Here is a 19,506-nt window from a genome sequence, read left to right on the forward strand (position 1 = left end):
TGAAGTGAGGATAACCCATTAAGGATCCAGGACCTTGGGATAAATGCTCAAGTACAGTTAGTTTTTCATGCATGTTTTATACTTTGTAGTCACATCCATTCTTTCATGTGATCTGTACTCTTGCAACTCCAGAGGAAGACTTACAAGTTATCAGGCCAAACTTTGCCAGGTGGTACTACTTTTCTGAGGCTAGTGTATTTTAGAGCCTTGTCTTCAAATTTATAAATCCCAACATTTGATTTTGCTAGTTTATCCAGAGCTGAAGAGGCTCTCAGTTACTGATTAGGCTCACATGTGGCCATGGTAAAAAGACATAGTGCCAATTTTTAAAAAAATTTTTTTTAAAAATTCTTTATTAGTTAAGGTATTAGTGCCAATTTTTTAAAACTCACAGTGGTGGTATACTTTTCAAGTGATTGGGAGGTCACTGTCTGGAGTAGCCCTTTCTGGCACCTGGGCAATTGGAAAGCTGAATTATTAAGGCAAAGATTACTTGGAGATGATGGGATCACAGCAGAGAAGTTAAGAGCTATTCCTTCTAGTCTTGTAGTAATTTTCTAGTTATTTTCCTCTCTTTTTGTCTCCCCCCTCAGTGGTCCTTTTATTAAAGGAGATATTAGATATGACCATTTAAAAGTAGATAGAAATGGAGCTCCTCCCTCTCATAGTGGCAGCCTTTGAAGTATCCACAGCCTTTGAAGTGGGCATGATTTGAAATTTATGGCTCTGGGTGTAGGAAGGATTTATTGAATTTCTCTCAATTTCAGTGAAAACTATTTCTGAAGTGCTCTGAACATTTTCATTTTAGTCTCAGTCCTGGGTAAACACTATCCAGTGACTGCTTTCCATTCCCATTTTCTAAGCACAATATTGATTTCTAGTCATACATTTTCTAGACATTTAAGACATTGGTTAGGCTTTAGCTTCATTTCACATTCAAACATTTTCTTGTTTAAAATGTTAAGATGTTACTGTTTCAGTTTTTATCCTGGGAAAGGATATCTTATTTCTTAAGGTAACTTCTGCATATAGCTAATTTCATCTATCACTTGTTGATTTTGTTGTTGTTCATCTTTTAGAAAGTGTGTGTGTTGGAATATTTAGTTGTAAGCTAGTTAAGCAGAAAGGAATTTATTAAAGAATATTTGGTAGCTTACAGATTTCCAGGATGGCCTGAAAGTCTGGGCTGATTGCTGTGTCCAGCTGTACGTGGGGACTGCACTAAGAAGAATGTTGCAGCTGCCTCAGCTGGGCAGCAGCATTGAGTCTTCCACTGCACAGCTCCTGTGTACAACTACATGAAGCCGTCCCCATATTCTTCAGCTGGTGAACTTTAGTTTTGAATGTTTATTTCCTCACATCACTCACTTATGACTCATGTGGGTGTGTTTTTCGGTGGAGTCTGGCCCAGATCACCTGCCCTCTATGCAAAGAAGACTGGGTCAGTGGTTTTCTGAGTTTTAACTTAGGGAGTTATAAGAGCTGTTTAGGAAAAAAAAGGATATTAAATTTTTGTCATTTTTTTTTATAGTTTCCCACTCCTCCCAATTAAACTGTTCTTTTTGATTTCTGCTTTTGACATAAAAATCTTTGTCCTATTCAGAGATTATAGAAATATACTCACATATTCTTTTATATTTTAATCTTTAAAGATCATTTAAAGCTTTAATATAGCTTAATATTTTATAGATGAGGACACATAGCCCTCAAAAATATAGTGAGGATCTGATTGGTGTCTCTCTCCCGTCATATAGATGGTCATTTGTCCCAACACCATTTATTGGACAGCTGTCTTTTTTTTTTTTAATATTTTATTGATTTTTTACAGAGAGGAAGGGAGAGGGATAGAGAGTTAGAAACATCGATCAGCTGCCTCCTGCACACCCCACTGGGGATGTGCTCGCAACCAAGGTACATGCCATTGGCCAGAATTGAACCCGGGACCCTTCAGTCCGAAGGCCAAGGCTCCATCCACTGAGCCAAACCGGTTAGGGCTGGACACCTGTCTTTTAAAAAAATTTACTTATTTTAAAATTTTATCTTGCAATTACTGTTTACATTCAATATTATTTTGTACTAGAGGCCCGATGCATGAAATTTGTGCAAGGGTCTCGGCCCCCACCACGGCAGCGGCAGCTGCCTCTACTTTGGCCCTGCTGGTGCGGCTTCGTTTGGAAGGTCGTCTGGAAGGACATACGGTCTAATTAGCATATTATGCTTTTATTATAGAAATTAATTTGGAGTTGCAATAGTACCCTCTTGTGGACATTCTGAGCAGAGACATAGAAGCACAGAACAGACTGTGGAACCTCATAAGGAAAGCAGGGGAGGATGGGTAGGTGGGAAGAGATCAGATAAAGAACTTGTATGCATATACAGGCTCTTAGGGACACTGACAGTAGAGTGATGAAGGCCTGAGGTGGGGTGACGGAGTAGAAGAGGTCAATTGGGGAAATAGAGGGCATGTAATCATTTCAACAATAATGATAAAAAAAAATAAAAAAATAACTTTTTAGTTAGTGAAAAAAAATAAATGGACTGGCCTCTCAGTATCTAGCTGTGGTGTGTAAGGTAGGCTCAAAGCAAGGCCCTTTACCAGAGAGATGCTTACCTGTGCATTGCATAGTATTGCATATTAGAGCTGGAAGGCACTTTAAAGATGGAATTGACAATCTCATTTTTTTTTAATGAACTTTTTTTTTTTAAAGAATAATTTTATTGATTTTTAAAGAGAGAGAGAGGAAGGGAGACGGAGAGAGTGAAATATGGGCTGCCTCCTGTATGCCCCCGACCCGGCACTGGCACCGGGGATGGAGCCCACAATGGGGCATGAGCCCTGACTGGAGATCTAACTGACAACCTCCTGGTGCACCGGACAACTCCCAACCAGCTGAGCCACATGGGCCAGGGCTAAATGAACCTTTTGTTTTGGAATAATTTTAACTTATAGGAAAGTTGCAAAGATAATACAGAGAGTATTCATATACTCCTCAACTGGTTTTAGTTTCCTTTAATACTACCATCTTATTTTACCATCACAACCTTATTTTACAGATGAGTACATATATCCCTGAAAAAGCTAATTTAGCTAAGATCATAATTCTAGTTGCTAGCAGAGTCAGACCAAGGACCCAGTAGGTAGCCTGGGTTTCTTAGTTGGTATGTGTTAGTTATCCTTTCCTGTTTTCATGTTTTTGCTCTTTTCCTTTTCCTGGGTTCTTTGATCATGGATTGAGAGAATGTCTACTCAGCACATAGTGTACCAGTCAATGTCTTTCTAATTTGTGCAATAATTTTTAAATCTAGGCTTCCTCCAATTCTTCAACACCAACAGGAACCAGGAGCAGGACGTCTTCATTTACAGAGCAATTTGATGAAGGTACACCCAATAGAGAGGTAAGTCTTAAGTTTCTTCTTTAATAAATCTCTCACAAGAAGCTTATTAATTTAAAATGTAATGCTACTGTTGATAACAAAATTATTTTGACAGTTCAATTTTTAATTCTGAGGCATATTCTTTTTTATTTTTAAAAAATATATTTTTATTGATTTTTAGAGAGAGAGGAAGGGAGAGGGATAGAGAGATAGAAACATTGATGAGAGAGGAAGTCATTGATTGGCTGCCTCCTGCATGGCCCCCACTGGGCATTAAGCCCACAACCGGGGCATGTGCCCTGACCAGGAATCGAATTGGTGACCTCTTGGTTCCTGGGTCAGTGCTCAACCACTGACCCACATTAGCCGGGCGGTATTCTTTTTTTGCAAATAGTAGTTAGGTTTTTGTAAAGTGTGTTTTCTTTGAGAATGTTTTTTTTCTTTTGAGAATCTTAATTAGAGAGTATAATATGCTCTAAATTTAATATTTGAAGTTTTTAGAATAATTTGATAACAATTCGTTCAATTGCATTATATGGGGAAGAGTCCTATAGTTTCAAGCTAGTGATTGGAAACTGTGAAAGTAACTTTACTCATTCCATGTGACTTGCACCTGGCACCATAGCTCAGCTTAGATTTTTTTCAACCTTTTAACTTTTTGTGAAGTTTGACACAGATAACAGAAAAGGTAAATCATAAATGCACAAATCAATGAATTATTACAAAGTAAATCCCCATGTAACCACCCCTCAGGTCTAGAAAAGGACAGTGTCAGCTACAGTGCTTTCCCCCAAAAAGATTACTGACTTTTTGGTATTTGCTTCTTTCCTTCTCTTTATAGTACCACTTACGTGTACTTTCTATTGTATGTTTTTTTTGTTTTGTTTTTGTTGTTCATCCTTACATGAGGATATTTTTTCCATTGCTTTTCAGAAAGAGTAGAAGGAAGGGAGGAAGGGGAGAGAGAAAGATTGATGTGAGAGAGACACATTGATTGGTTGCCTCCTGCACGTGCCCCTGGGTAGTCCAAGATCAAGGTGCCAGCAGATTCTGTGGTGAGGGCCCTCTTTCTGGTTTGCAGACAGCTATCTTATTATTATATCCTAGCATGACCTTTCCTTGGTGCATGTACCCAGGGAAAGGTGGAGGTGTGGGAGAATTGGGAGAGGGGCAGCTCATGTCTCTTTCTTTCTTTTTTATTTATTTTTTATTGATTTTAGAGAGGAAGGGAGAGAATGAGAGATATAAAAACATCAGTGATGCGAGAAAATCATTGATCGGGTGCCTCCTGCACTCCCCCTACTGGGGATCGAGCCCGAAACCTGGGCATGTGTCCTTGACCAGAATCGAACCTGGGACCCTTCAGTCCCAAGGTGGACGCTCTATTAACTGAGCCAAACCGGCCAGGGCATTTTTCCATCATGAGGAATTTTTGACAGCATCTATCCCTACCTCCCAAAGGCTCTACCATTACATTGAGGATTAGGGCTTCAATTATCAATTTTTGGGGGAACAAACATTCAGTCCATAGCGCTTACTTTGTTCTCTTGAATATCTTAGTTATTAGAGGTAGTACTGTACTGAGCATTTTACACACACATTTATAATGCTATTATTCTGTAGGATAGATTTCTAAGAATGGGATAGCTAGGTCATAGGCAAATTTAAAAATTGGAAAGATATTGTCTTGAAGGTTACTTCAAAACAAATATTTTAAAACTTTTATTTAGTATATGTTGATAGCAAAATAAACACTTGATAATATAGTTTTTGCATTAAAACTTAATGACATATATACTGTGCATATATTGGTGCATATATTGAAATGATCTGACAAAGATGTATAAAAGTATAAAGTATGGCCCAGTCAGTGTAGTTCAGTGGTTGAGCATTGACCCATGAACCAAGAAGTCACCAGATCGATTCCCAGTCAAGGTACATGTCTGGGTTGCAAGCTCGAATCCCAGTAGGGGGCATGCAGGAGGCAGCTGATTGATGTTTCTATCTCTCTATCCCACTCCCTTCCTCTCATTCTATAATTAATAAAAACATATTTTTAAAAAGTATAAAGTGTGCATAGTTTTCTTTGAGATCTCATTTTTTGTGCATTACTTGCAAATTTGCATTTCTTTATGATTTTAAGTTTAATGGTATTGAACTTAGTTTAAGTTTATAGATGTAACCAATGTGAATGAAAGTTGCAGTACCAATACTGTTTTTACCATCAGTGTTAATGGTATCATTCTTATACCCAGGATATTGGTTGATAATATAGTAGTTTATTGATTTACATACAGTACAGTTGAAACCCTGAAAATAACTTGATTACTACTATTTTAAAAAAGGATTTATCAGAATGCTTTAAAATGTTTTAAGTGAATATATCTTTTACAAAATAATCCTTTCTGAAAGGGATATTTGATCATTCTTTACAATAGGTTATGTTTTTGTTTGTTTTAAAGTTTTAAAAAAATTTATCTCTCATTTCTAAATTTTAATACTAAAAATTTTGTACTCAAATTCTTGAGTTGTAAGTCTAACTCAAGAAATAGCATCCGGCCCGGCTGGTGTGGCTCAGTGGTTGAGTGTCAACCTGTGAACCAGGAGGTCACACACAATTCGATTCCTGGTCAGGATACATGCCTGGGTTGGGGGCTCCATCAAGGGGAGTTCAGAAGGCAGCCAGTTGATGATGCTCTCTCATCATTTATATTTCTCTCTCTCTCTCTTTCTCCCTTCCTCTCTGAAATCAATAAAAATATATTAAAAAAATAGTAAATGCTGAAACTAGCAGCTATATATATACCAATGTTTGGAAGACAGAAACAGAACCTCCTCTTTAAGGCAGAGAGATATATACTTCCTGAGCTACTAAATTTTTTAGGGTCCCTTACCTACTAGGAGACATTAATTCATAGGAGACACATTAATTCATTATATACAGTGGATGCTAGCAGATGCCTTAAAACAGGCATTAGGACTTAATTTTCTCTTTGAACTCTGGTTAAGAAGGATGGAAGGGTTCTATGCTGCCAGAGTTAGATTTAGGGCTACATGCTAGAGCAGTGATGGCGAACCTTTTGAACTCGGCATGTCAGCATTTTGAAAAACCCTAACTTAACTCTGGTGCCGTGTCACATATAGAAATTTTTTGATATTTGCAGCCATAGTAAAACAAAGACTTATATTTTTGATATTTATTTTATATATTTAAGTGCCATTTAACAAAGAAAAATCAACCAAAAAAATGAGTTCGTGTGTCACCTCTGACACACGTGTCATAGGTTCGCCATCACTGTGCTAGAGGCTAAAGTGGGGCTCCCAGCACTGGTGAAAGGAGGTTGAAAAAACTTTTGCTGACCGATGCCTAGAGCTCTCTGTGGCCTATTATAAGAAGCTTCTGTCCCTAGGGAGGCCTCATGATCAAGAACTGAACCAAACCTCATCGAGGCTTAGTGATTGAGTCTGTGATAACCTGTATATTGTGATAGGTTAGGACACCCAAAGTGGGGCCTAGGGAATCAGATTGACTGAGGAATAAGGAAGGATGAGCATAGAAGGAAGGAGAAATACAATACTTTCTCAAAATGAGCCTGTAAATGAAAATTCTAAAACAAATGCTAAAAAGGCAGCCAATAAAAACAGGAATTGGGATATAAATTTACTCTAGGTGAAATTAGAATAATAGAGCAATTTGGCCCTAGCTGGTTTGGCTCAGTGGATAGAGCGTTGGCCTGTGGACTGAAGGGTCCCAGGTTCGATTCCAGTCAAGGGCACATACCTGGGTTGCCGACTTGATACCCAGTTGGCAGCATGCAGGAGGCAGCCAATCAGTGATTCTCTCTCATCATTGACGTTTCTGTCTCTCTCTCCCTCTTCCTATCCTCTCTGAATTTAATAAAAATATATTAAAAAAATAGGGCAATTTGGAAAGACTTTAAAACAAGTATCTTTAATAAGATAGATGAATTAATACTTTTCTTAAGAACAGAAAATTGTGGGGGAAAAATAGGCCAAAATAAAACTGGACTAGATAGATGTGAAAAAGAACTAAGTAGAAATGCTACTAATGAAAGAAAAATTATGTAAAAATATAAGTAAAAATAAAACTCACATTAGTCCCAGTTCAAGAGAAAAGTAGGGAATTCTAAAAGAATACTAAATAATCCCACTCAAAACACAGAGATAGAGATAAAGAAAAAAATTTTTTTCCCCCTAAGAGCAAGAGCCATGGGAAATAGATTAAAAGCTTTCAACACACATCTAATATGAGTGTTTAGGTAGCTTCATGAATGTTTAGGCACGTACAACTTCAGTCACTAACTTCAACTGTTGGCTTCAGTGAGAAAGAGCCAAATTAAATTCTTAGGACAATTTGATCAGAATTTGAACAATTAGAGATGGAGTTGAGATTGAATTTTATTGGGAGGAATATTTGAGAATTGATGCTGGTGGGACTTTCATGAACATAAGAAGCAATTGACAAGGACAAGTGGAGGGATGTAGCTGTCAGTGGGAACTAATTTTAATGTACTTTGCTTTTCTATGGGGCCAGAGTGTAAATTGTTTGGCAGCACCTTTTGAAATGTTTGGTCAACATGTTTTTCTCTACTGGGTATTAATTAGCTTTTGTGTTTTTCTCTTAAAATTTCCAATATACTCTTAAATTTGCAATTATTTCCTTGTGTGGGAAAGAGTGACTTCATTTCAAAATGAATTATGGAAGCTTAAAAAATTAAATTTGTATAAGCCTTTAACTTAAATAACATTCATTCAAAGCTTGTTGAGTTCCCAGGGGAGTAGACTTTTAGCAAGAGTATAAACTTGGATTGGATGATTCTCTAGAGCCAAACAGGCATAATAGTATATTTTAGTACTAATACTAAATTTTAGGATTTAGTATAAAGTCAGTTCTTGAATCCTACCCAAGGAGTACCAGTTAACATAAACACACACAAAAAATGCCTTAAAAAACGTTTGCCCTATCTATTAGATGGTCTCGTATTATAGGACCAGATGAAGAGTTAGTAAAGGCTCTAGTTAGTACCCATAACTCTACAGTACTGAGATGAGAAGTGTAAGCTCTTAAGCTTTTGCAGATATTTATATTTTTCCTTTTGTATATTTTATTTTTTAAAAAATTTATCTTTATTGTTGAAAGTATTACAGATGTTTCCCTGTTTTCCCCCATTGATCCCCTCCACTCTGCTGTAGATATTTATTTTCTGATGTAAGTTCTTTATTATATATCACATAATAGATAATACAACACACATTAACTGCTAAATTAATGTTTCAAAGGATTTTTTAAAATGTATTTTGAAATAATCATAGATTCACAGGAGTTTACAAAAATTTTTTTAGGTAGACCCTGTGTACCCTTCACCCAGTTTCTCCCAAAGGTAACACCTTGTAACACTGTGAAAACAAGGAAATTGACATTGGTAAATTATTTACATCCATAGAGCTTATTCAGATTTCACCAGTTTTATATGTATCATTAAAGGCCTGGTGCATGGATTTGTGCACAGGTGGGGTCCCTCGGCCTGGCATGCGCCCTCTCGGGACCCCTTGGCAGATGTTGGACTGCCGGTTTCGGCCCGATTCCCGCAGGCCGATGCTCTAACCAACTGACCTACTTGGCCAAGGCTTGGAGAAAACTTTTTTGAATATAAGTACAGATAAATGATTACTTAAAGTGTTATATGTCTTGGCCCTGGCTGGGTAGCTCATCTGGTTTGAGCATTGTCCCGATATACCAAGATTGCAGTTTTGATCCTGAGTCAGGGCACATATAAGAATTAACCAGTATTAACCAATGAATGCATGGATGAGTAGAACAAGAAATTAGTGTTTCTCTCAAAAAAAAAATCAAAATAAAAAAAAATCAAAGTTTTATGTGTCTTATCGTCCCATAAATTTCCATGCTGTGTTTTTGAATGTATAAAAATGAATGGCACAGTATTTGTTTTATGCTAAAGCTTCTGTTCTTTATCATGTATTGTTCCAATTGGTATAGACCAGTGGTTCTCAACCTGTGGGTCGTGACCCCTTTGGCGGTCAAACGACTTTCACAGGGGTTGCCTAAGACCATCCTGTATAGAGGTATTTACACTACGATTCATAACAGTAGCAACATTACAGTTATGAGTAGCAACGAAAATAATTTTATGGTTGGGTCGCAACATGAGGAACTGTATTTAAAGGGCCAGAAGGTTGAGAACCACTGGTATAGACTCTTATACCAACTGACATATTTTGTGCTGTGGTGCCTGTTGTATATATTATTTATATGCCAATAAGCAAGTTGTTTAAAGTTGGGCTTTGAGATCCTAAATAGTTCAACTCTTCCATTTCTGACCTTTCCCAGCAACTTATTATTTTGGGGGTGGAACGACGGTGGTAGTAGTGGTGCTGCAAGGCCATTATAGTGTTGTGCATGCTGTGTGGTGAGAACACTTTGCAACATGCCCTTATGATTTGTTTTTCATCATTTGTTTTATTTTTATACATCTGCTTGTTACACTGAATGAGACAGCTACTAGCCGGGATGATAGCAGAGCCTGCTTTTCTCTCTGAGTATACTATCTTTGCTTTGGATTCCTCCAAACAGCCTAAAACACAGGCTGACAGTGTGGTGAGTCCTTCCACCGCTTTCTGCATTCCCTTTGTGGGGAAGCTAAGTAATTCGGTAATTCTAGAAGCAAATCTCATGTTGCTTGTCACTTACCATCTCTCAAAGCATCTTCAGTGCCCTGCTAACCCTGCTTTAAAAAATCATAGTAAATTGCTGAATTCTGATGGCTGGTGTGTTTTCTGGTAACACTTTAACAGCAACAAAATAACACTTTTCATTAATGTAATGAAGATTACCTTCACTTGGTCTAAACTCTTAAGTTTTCTTTCTAGGGAATGTTTGTTCATTGACTAAAAAAAGGTATGCATTGTTAGAAAACCCTGGTAGTAGGCCAAGAATATTTTGAAATGTGACTCACATTTTTAGGGGAAAAATGCATTTTGTGTAAATCCATAATTAAATAACATTGAGTAGGTAGGTTGATTTTACAGTAACAAATAATTGCATCTTATTTTGGGAGAGGACAAGTTTTCTGTGTATTATTAAATATCTGAAAAGAAATAATGATCTCATTATTTTTCAACTGACTGAAGTCATATAATTTTGAATCTTGTATGTAATTTTGGGAAAGTGGAATTTTTTCTTTAGGTATCTAATTTCTTAATTTAGCAAATTAAAATTTAGAGGTATTTGCTCAGTAAGGTAGCTTTTGGTGTTAAATTGGACATTGAACTGGGATTGATTTTTTTTGTTTTTGCTTTTTTAAAGAATGAGAATTGGTTGAACTAATTTATTAGGCTGGTGATGAAATTGGAACATTTCTGTATTAATCCCTGCAGCCAGTAAAGACTTGGTCTGTATATAGCCACTAGCAATCCTAAAGTACATTCTAACCTTGGTTTTAGAAAAGAAAGCAGCTCAGAGTTCTGGTGATGTCTTTGCTTGGGTCTCAGGGAAAGAGGCCTTTCCTTGGTTCTGGTTACAAATAACACCTCACTATTTTCAAAACTGGTTTGAGAGGGACACAGGAATCCCAGTTAAAGATAAATTACCAACTTATCCTATATAATAAAAGGCTAATATGCAAATCGACCAAATGGCAGAATGACTGGTTGCTATGACATGCACTGCCCATCAGGGGGCAGATGCTCAACGCAGGAGCTGCGCCCTGGTGGTAGTGCGCTGACACAGGGGGAGCGGTGCTCAGCTAAAAGCCGGGCTCACGGCTGGTGAGTGTAGTGGCGGTGGCGGGAGCCTCTCCTGCCTCCATGGCAGCGCTAAGGATGTCTGACTGCCGGCTTAGGGGAGCAGGCCTAAGCCGTCAATCGGACATCCCCCGAGGGCTCCTGGACTGCGAGAGAGCAGGCTGGGCTGAGGGACACCCCTCCCCCACAGTGCACAAATCTTGTGCACCAGGCCTCTAGTTTAAAAATAAAATGATACTGCAATAGAGACTTTTTTTTTTTTTTAAAAAAAAAAGAAGAACTTCTCCTAGGCCCACTTCCATCTATATATACAAAAGCCTAAGCATCCAAACAACTGAATGACCAAATGACCGGTCGACTGGTCGCTATGATACACACTGACCACCAGGGGCAGAGGCTCAACGCAGGAGTTGCCCCCGGTGGTCAGTGCACTCCCACAGCCAAACTCCCGCAGCCCCTCCCCACAGCCAGCCAACCTCCCATGGCCCCTCCCCCTGCGGGCCAACTGCTCACGTCCCCGATTGGCCCTGATTGGCCCCAATCGCTGGCCAGGCCGAGGGATCCCACCTGTGCACGAATTTGTGCACTGGGCCTTTAGTAAGTATATAAAAGTAATTTGGCCGAGGCCGGTTTGGCTCAGTGGATAGAGCGTTGGCCTGCGGACTGACGGGTCTCAGGTTCGATTCCAGTCAAGGGCATGTGCCTGGGTTGCGGGCACATCCCCAGTAGGGGATGTGCAGGAGGTGGCTGATCGATGTTTCTCTCTCATCGATGTTTCTGGCTCTCTATCTCTCTCCCTTCCTCTCTGTAAAAAATCAATAAAAAAAAAATAAATATATATATATATAAAAGTAATTTGTATGGAGTCCTAGTGTATCATGAAAGAAATGCTAAAAAATTTTAAATGAAGGCATTAGAAATAATTTAAGTAGATTAAAAGTCTTTATAATATTATTTAAATTGAGTTTTGTTCAAATAAAAACTTATTTTTCCCCACATAACAAAGGGAAACTATAGCATAACCTATAGTAGAATAAACATTTAGAGAGGGCCTAATTCATTACATTAGGGAATCACCAGCTGCTGATTTTTCCTTAATTTAGTTTTTTTTTTGAAAAATATGTATCTTTACCTGTAATTCTAAAAATTACTGTATCCTTAGTGCTCAGCAACCAATAAATATTGAACAAAGATTGAACAAAACATAATTGAACACAAGTGTGGCAGGGAACCTGTGTGTGCTTTTAAATTAAATGCACTTTAGAAGAGTTTTCCTGTATCTAGGAATTGCCTCCAAGGAGAGAGTATTGGTACTGTTGAGTATTGACTTGTATTGAGCTAGTTCTTTAGGCTTCTGTGTGGGAGAAGGCCTTCAGAGGTCTTCTTTCACTGAAGGAAATAATTGTATAGGATTTAACAAGCATTTACTGAGCCTGTACTACCAGTCCTCAAGATGTTAGGTCCTGGGACCAAGACGAAAATGCAAGGTTTTCTGCTCTCCAAGATTTTATAAGTTTATATGAAGATAAAAATATCAACATACTATACACAGGAATTAAGGCTTAATAGAAGAAAATACAGATGTAGGGAATGTGTTAGTCCTTCAGGCAAGTTAAATGAAACTTCATTAAAAAAGGGCATTTGTTGGACAGAAATAGAGAAGGCATTACACGTAGTGACAAAATCTCTAATTTTGCTTCTAAAGGTTCCTAATTTAAATTTCAGGGAAACATAGGCCAATACTTCCCTTAGTTGTCTTGCATATATTTAGATACGTATATGGTATAACATATAAACTGAAATATTACACAGGGAGGAAAGGTTTTTAAATGTTATGCTGTGTTTGATAGGGTGATATTTCAAGCAATCGTAGAATAGCTTTTTTGTGTGGACTACAATCATGTGTCAAGTAATTTACTTAAAATAGAATAGGGACTCTCTTGCCACTATTCCTTCTAACCTATATATCTTATGGAGTTCTTTCATTCCTTTTTGCATAATTTAATTATTGCTTTTCACTGTACTGATTGGCTGAGAGATTTGTTGATCCCTATAAAATGTTTTTTTATTTTATAGTTTGTAGTATATATTTAGGGCTAGAAACATTACTTATGATGTTACACAAATATATGCCATGTATGCAACTTTTTAATTCTTTGAAATGGCAGAGAACAGGAAGATAAAAGTTAATTACTGTGTTCCTCAAACCTTTCTCTCCTGTCTAACTTTAAAAAAATGTCTTTGACTAATAAAATTTGATAACTCTTTTTATATTAGAGGGAGAAGGTATTTACATTTTTATTAGGGAAAAATTTAAACATATTACAAAAGTGGAAATAGTAGCAATAGTGGTATAAGAATTCTTTTCCTCCTATAGTATCCATTACCAGTGTCAACAATTAACTCATGCCCATCTTATTAGGATCCCTTCCCACTTCCCTAACCATACCACTACCACCCTTTCCATACATGCAGCTTACCCCCACCTCATCCTCACTGGATTATTTGAAGCAAATTTCAGAACTACTATTGTATCTAAATATTTTGGTATATATTTCTAAAAGATAAAGACAAAATATAGACCCACTATACATTTATCATACCTAAAAATTAACAATTTCTTAGTATCAAATACCTAATGAGAGCTCAAAAATTTGAGAATACTTTTGCAAAGCTGAGTGCCTTCACTTGTATTTTAGAATAAGTAAGGTCAGATATTTGACCTTTTCTTGGTCAGCTGTAGAATTGTAGGGGAAATGTGCTATTTAAAGACCAAGTTACTGAAACATACTGGTAGTGGCTAGTATTTGGTCAAATGCTTTTGTTAACAAAATTGAGATTATTTTATCATGAGCTACTTCTAAAGCTGTAATTTCAGTTAGATACTTAGTGTATTATGAATGCAATATAGAATTTTGAATATCAAAGAATCTCATCCATTATCATAGAACCTATGCTACTATGAGGTAATCAGCAGAATGTTGCTTAATTTGGAGCATTTGTCATATGAATAGGATAAGATTAAAACTTTCACATGTGGAATAAGATTATTTTTAATTATACGTTTTTCTGAAAATTGTCACAGCAATGTCATTTATACTGTTGGCTTCGAACGAATGAGGCATTTGTATTTCTTGTTGCCAAGATAATTTTCAGAGCTTAGCCCAAATATCTTTAATTTGAATATTCTTTTATTATAGGGAACTATTGATATTATTTCTTTTTCTGGATAGATTCCTGTTTGGATGAGTTTAGCTAATAGAAACCCTTATGTTAATTTTGTTGTGGGGGAAAAACTGGGGACATTATAATGGGAAAGGTATGTGATTAGCTTGAAATAAGTTTTGCTACATACTAATCTTCGCTATTTAGTTATATATATTGCAGCAAAATGAATTTTCTAAAATACTTACCATACTAGTTTTGCCTTGCATGAAGACATTCTAATAAATGAACAATTACTAATTTTGTTTGATAAATGTATCTAATAGGGCTTGGTACTTGGCCTTTGTTCTTAACAGTTTTAAAACTTTAGTCTTTTTTTCCTTTTCTTTACAATATCTCTTTGTTCTTTTTAGAATATATCTCTCCAAGCCACAAAATCTCCGGACAGTATTAATGGAAGTGAACTGATGACTCCTCAGGTATGTTATTCATTTTATTTAAAAAAATGGCAAGTCCTTTCAGAGTGTTGGTCAATCTATAATAGTAGCATTTGACTTTACATTGGAACAGTGATGTCCAAACATTTGATACAGTATGTATGGTAAATCTAGGTTTGTTGATGATTTCTTGGAAAAAAACTGTGATTTTTATATATACACCAGTCATGTAAGATTCTATTATTACTCATTTAAAAAATTAATGGTGGTAAAGAGAAAATGTTTTGAAAAAAGAAATACGACTTTATAGTTGTAAAGAAAATAGAGAAAGTCATATTGAAAGACGTTACGTTAAATAATTTGAAAGGGGATTATGAAAGAAATGAAATTTATTTTAAAGTTTGCTCTTAAATGTGCTAATGCAGAGAATTTAGGTTATCTTTGATACTCAAAAGTTATTTGTGATTGGGGCTAAGTGACATTCTTTTGACTCCTTCCAAAAAAGAAAGAAAAAATTCATGAAAAACATGATGATGGCAGTGTCGGAAGTGAACATTTGTTTACTTTGGCTTTAGTGATGATTATTATCATTAACCTGGCTATTTTCAGCTGTCTCTTTTGTAGGGAAATAACATTTCTAATTTTGTGAACCTGGAGCATGAATGTATACAAATTATGACCTAAATGATTTATGAACTAAATTATGTAGACTAAAAATCCTAAAATATTGTCTAGCAAATGTATAAATTACAGTTTCCCAAACTCCATGAAAAGGTCACCTGTGATCTGAGATCCTTTGGGGGAGGCTGATAAGGCTCTGGCCATAATCCGAGTCCCTGGGCTTGTTGACTCGGGCCTTGAGCAGCATCCCCAATAAATCCCAAGTCTTCTACAAATACATCATTTTCTATAGGTGCCATGAGGTAAGGGTAAAAATTGAGAGGCACCAAATCTAAATGGTACTGGACAGATCCAATGATCTTTAAGGAATATTATTAAAGAATATTTTTTGGAATACTTTTTTCCTTCTCTTATAGAATAGTTTAAAAAGACTAAATATAGTTACAAATGCAAAAAATAAAATGAAAGATAACTATTTGAGAGAGACTTAAGTTTTAATTAAGTTAAATAATAAACATGGGTGATATTCAGGAAGTAAGGCTCACTAAAGGCTTTGAACTTCCTTAAAAAACAACAAATATTTTCCTAAAAAAAAAAAAAGATAGCATTTACTGAGTATTTACTCTGTTGTCAGGCATTATTAACCATTTTATATATATGATCTCATTTAATTCTCATAACAAGGAGATGTTTTCACTTAGAGTCTGTTTACCTTTAAACAGATTTCTGACAAATTGGGTATTGGTTGTTAGCAAATTAGTAACAGTGTATGTTGATGAAGGGGTAGAATGCTTATTATGGTTGGGCATCTTGACAGCCGCAGGAAATCAGAGTTTATACCACGCTAGAAGAGATGGTAAAAGCAAGCCCAGGAGTTCATAAGGCATAGCTGTCTATGACCCTCTTAAAACTGGGTTGGACATCTTGTGTAAATTAATAATTTTGGCACACAATATAATAATTGTGGCATGGACATCATTTTAAAGGTTTACTCATTGTCCTTATTTAAGAAGGCAGAAAAGTGTGTATTTTAGAAAAATTTCTATTAAATACTATTAAATTTTAAGTTGTTTAATGCAGTTCATAATACTCAGCTAATGAAATTGATTCATTTATCTCCAAAAGAGAATGCGGAGAGCTGACCTTTTACTTCAAACAGACTTATAAAACTCAGATCTCTGAAAATAATTAGTACATGCCACCACACAATAGAGAAAAATACATTTTTTCAAAACAGCAGGTAATATTTGAGCATTTTTCTGAGAAGCTGTAAAATGGTTTTATTGAATCATAGTGTTAGTATTTTAGCAATTTAGGAGGAATCTAGGATTTAGTATTACTTATTGTATAGATGAGATATCAGGCATGAAAGTTTAAATTATTTGCCCAACGACCAGTGGCTAGTTACTGATAGTACTATGGAATTATCATTGCTAGACACAAAACATCACTCCAGCTATGTTTTTTTACCATGTATTGCCTCATTTGAATTTGTATGCTATTAAAACAGAATGAGAACTGAATTGATTAAATTCAGTAGAGCAAAATACAGGGATTTAAATGGCAGTTCTCATATGTTGTTTTTTTAATTATTGGGAAAATTATTTTATATTTAAAAATTCATGTGTGAATTTTTAAATATAAAATAAATTACAGTATTAACGTTGCATTTTAAATTTTTGTTGCTATTTTTGAGTACTGCCCGTTTATTTTTCAATAGTTTATTATGAAAATTTTCAAATATATATGAGTTGGAAGAACTTTAAAGTGAATAACTATATACCCTCCACCTAGATTCTTTTTTCTTTTTTTGTTTTGTTCCTCCACCTAGATTTTATCACTGATACTTCACTGTACTTATTTTATCACAAACCTACCTATGTATACATGCCTCTATCTGTCTCTCAATATTTACTTTTTGTTTTTTGTTTTTAAGAGGTGGAATGCTGTTTATTTATTTATTTGTAGTTGGTATATATTTCAGGTGTATAATATAGTGATTCAACATTTATATATTTTTTAATGTGATCACCACACTAAGTCTAATAACATCTGTCCCAATGCAAACTTACCACAATACTATTTTATTTTTTAAATTTATTTTTAGTAAGAGAAAATGACCAAATGTAATACATACATATGGTTGAGAATCCATGTACATGAGAGAGCCCGAGACCTCACATCAGGTTCAGAGATAGAAAGGAAACATGGTCTTATAAGACATCCTGAGCTAGGAATGAGGTAGGGGGCTCTGGAGGACTTCAAAGGGTCATTGCAGGTTGAGAAGAAGAGAAGATGCTTAGTAAACAGGAGTTTGTCCTGCCCTATGGATAGGTCAAAAGAGGTTATCTGATAATCTCTTATGGGCAAGACCCCTAATTAAAGTTCTTCCAGGTCAGTGGTCGGCAAACGCATTAGTCAACAGAGCCAAATATAAGCAGTACAACGATTGAAATTTCTTTTGAGAGCCAAATTTTTTAAACTTAAACTATATAGGTAGGTACATTGTTATTAACTTAATTAGGGTACTCCTAAGCTGGCCTTTGCTAAAAACATCCTCAATCTGATTGAGGTAAGTTCGCTGAGGTCGACCCCTTCCAACTCTCCCATCCACACTTGTCTTGTATACTTGTTTCAGATAGACGAGTGTGGATGGGAGAGTTGGAAGGGGTCAACCTCAGGGAACGTACCTCAGTACCTCAAAGCAATGTACCTCCCCTGTGCTGCGTATCCCGTGGCCCGCCTGCGCCACGTCTGTCTCCCGTCGCCCAACCGACCGACACCCCTCACTTCTTCTAATGCCACTTCTTCAAAATAGACTCGCCCAGGCCGAAAACCGACTTCTGCTCATGGGCCACGAAGTTTCAATCACACTGTATGTGCGCACCCGCACGTGGTATTTTGTGGAAGAGCAACACTCGGGAGGCCAAAGAGCCGCATGTGGCTCGCGAGCCGAGGTTTGCCGACCACTGTTCTAGGTAGTTAAGGGAGAGGCAGAATTTTCTCTTGTGCTGTTGTTAAAGTTGCCTTTAGCTCAAAACATTCGGCATACCCCAGAGGCACAGAGGCGCATCTTGGGGTGACTCATTCTGAATCCCCATAGTTCCCTCTTCTGAAACTTCCCTGGAGTTGGTTTGGTAAATTGTTATATATCTCATTAAACCAGTCTCAGTCTTGAGAAAAGTTCAGTTCACTTAAACTGTTGTGTACAATATATTGACTATATTCCCCTTCACCTTTTTCACCCATCTTCTCACCCTCTCCCTTATTGCAACCATCAGGCTGGTGACAGTGTGACAGGGGCAGATTTGTAGGTAAGAGATTTGAGACAAGAGAACAGAAGGCTTCCTTTTTTACAGATGTGCAGACTGAAAGGAAGTGACTTAGTGAAGGTCATTCCACTGCTCGGTGACAGACCTGGGACCTACACCCCAGTCCTCTGATTCCAGGTCCAGCACTTTTTCAGAAATAACCAGGTGTCTCTTATTTTTCATAAAACAATGTATTATGTTAAATGTCAGGGATTTTAATTGAATATGTTAGAGCTTTTAATAGGTTATTGCTGGTGATAGGGAATAATAGAAGTCTAAAGGTGTATTTTTAACCCACATATTCTGTGGTTTTTGGTTACAGTCAGGTGACACACAGACTTTTGCACAGAAACTCCAGCTCCGGGTGTCTTCCATGGAGTCTTTGTTTCGAAGTCCAATAAAGGAATCTTTATTCCGATCTTCTTCAAAAGAGTCTTTGGTACGAACATCTTCCAGAGAATCCCTGAATCGACTTGACCTGGACCTCTCTGCTGCCACTGTTGATCCACCCTCTGATATGGAGAGCGAGACTGAAGATTCGCTAGGGAATTTGGACAGCCTCAACAAAGAACAGTTGATTCAGTGGTTGCGAAGAATGGAACGAAGGTTGAATAGCTACAAAGGGAAATGTTCTGAGGTAGGAGCATGCCTTTTCTGCCTAAAGGAAAATTTCTTCCCTTTGTTCTCTAATTCATGTTACGGTGTGGCTTTTATACCTGTGGTTGGCAAAACTCTCAATTCCTTAGATATACTGGCTACTAATGATGGGTAATCTCTGGCAATATCTCGTTAAAGACTTTCAGTGTTTCAGGTCT

The 19,506-nt window shown here is 36.8% G+C and overlaps 1 protein-coding gene across 10 annotated transcripts in view; it reads left to right on the forward strand.

Annotated features, from left to right (window-relative positions):
* Nucleotides 1-19,506, forward strand: part of GOLGA4 (golgin A4) — an 82,212-nt gene that overhangs the window by 5,661 nt on the left and 57,045 nt on the right. For 7 of the 10 annotated variants that reach the window (XR_004971620.1, XR_004971619.1, XR_004971618.1 and 4 more), the window contains exons 2-5: nt 3,307-3,396; nt 9,914-10,012; nt 14,736-14,801; nt 19,014-19,328. Coding sequence is in view for 7 of the 10 variants with exons in the window: in XM_036333032.1 (XP_036188925.1) it covers nt 3,307-3,396; nt 9,914-10,012; nt 14,736-14,801; nt 19,014-19,328 (570 nt within the window). In the remaining 3 variants the exon portion in view is untranslated. Of the gene's footprint in view, nt 1-3,306; nt 3,397-9,913; nt 10,013-14,735; nt 14,802-18,745; nt 18,857-19,013; nt 19,329-19,506 lie in introns of those variants that run through there. The other 3 variants (XM_036333036.1, XM_036333039.1, XM_036333037.1) reach the window with 2 other exon arrangements.

The sequence above is a fragment of the Myotis myotis genome, unplaced genomic scaffold (genome assembly GCF_014108235.1).
Source record: "Myotis myotis isolate mMyoMyo1 unplaced genomic scaffold, mMyoMyo1.p scaffold_m19_p_13, whole genome shotgun sequence".
NCBI classification, from domain to species: domain Eukaryota; kingdom Metazoa; phylum Chordata; class Mammalia; order Chiroptera; family Vespertilionidae; genus Myotis; species Myotis myotis.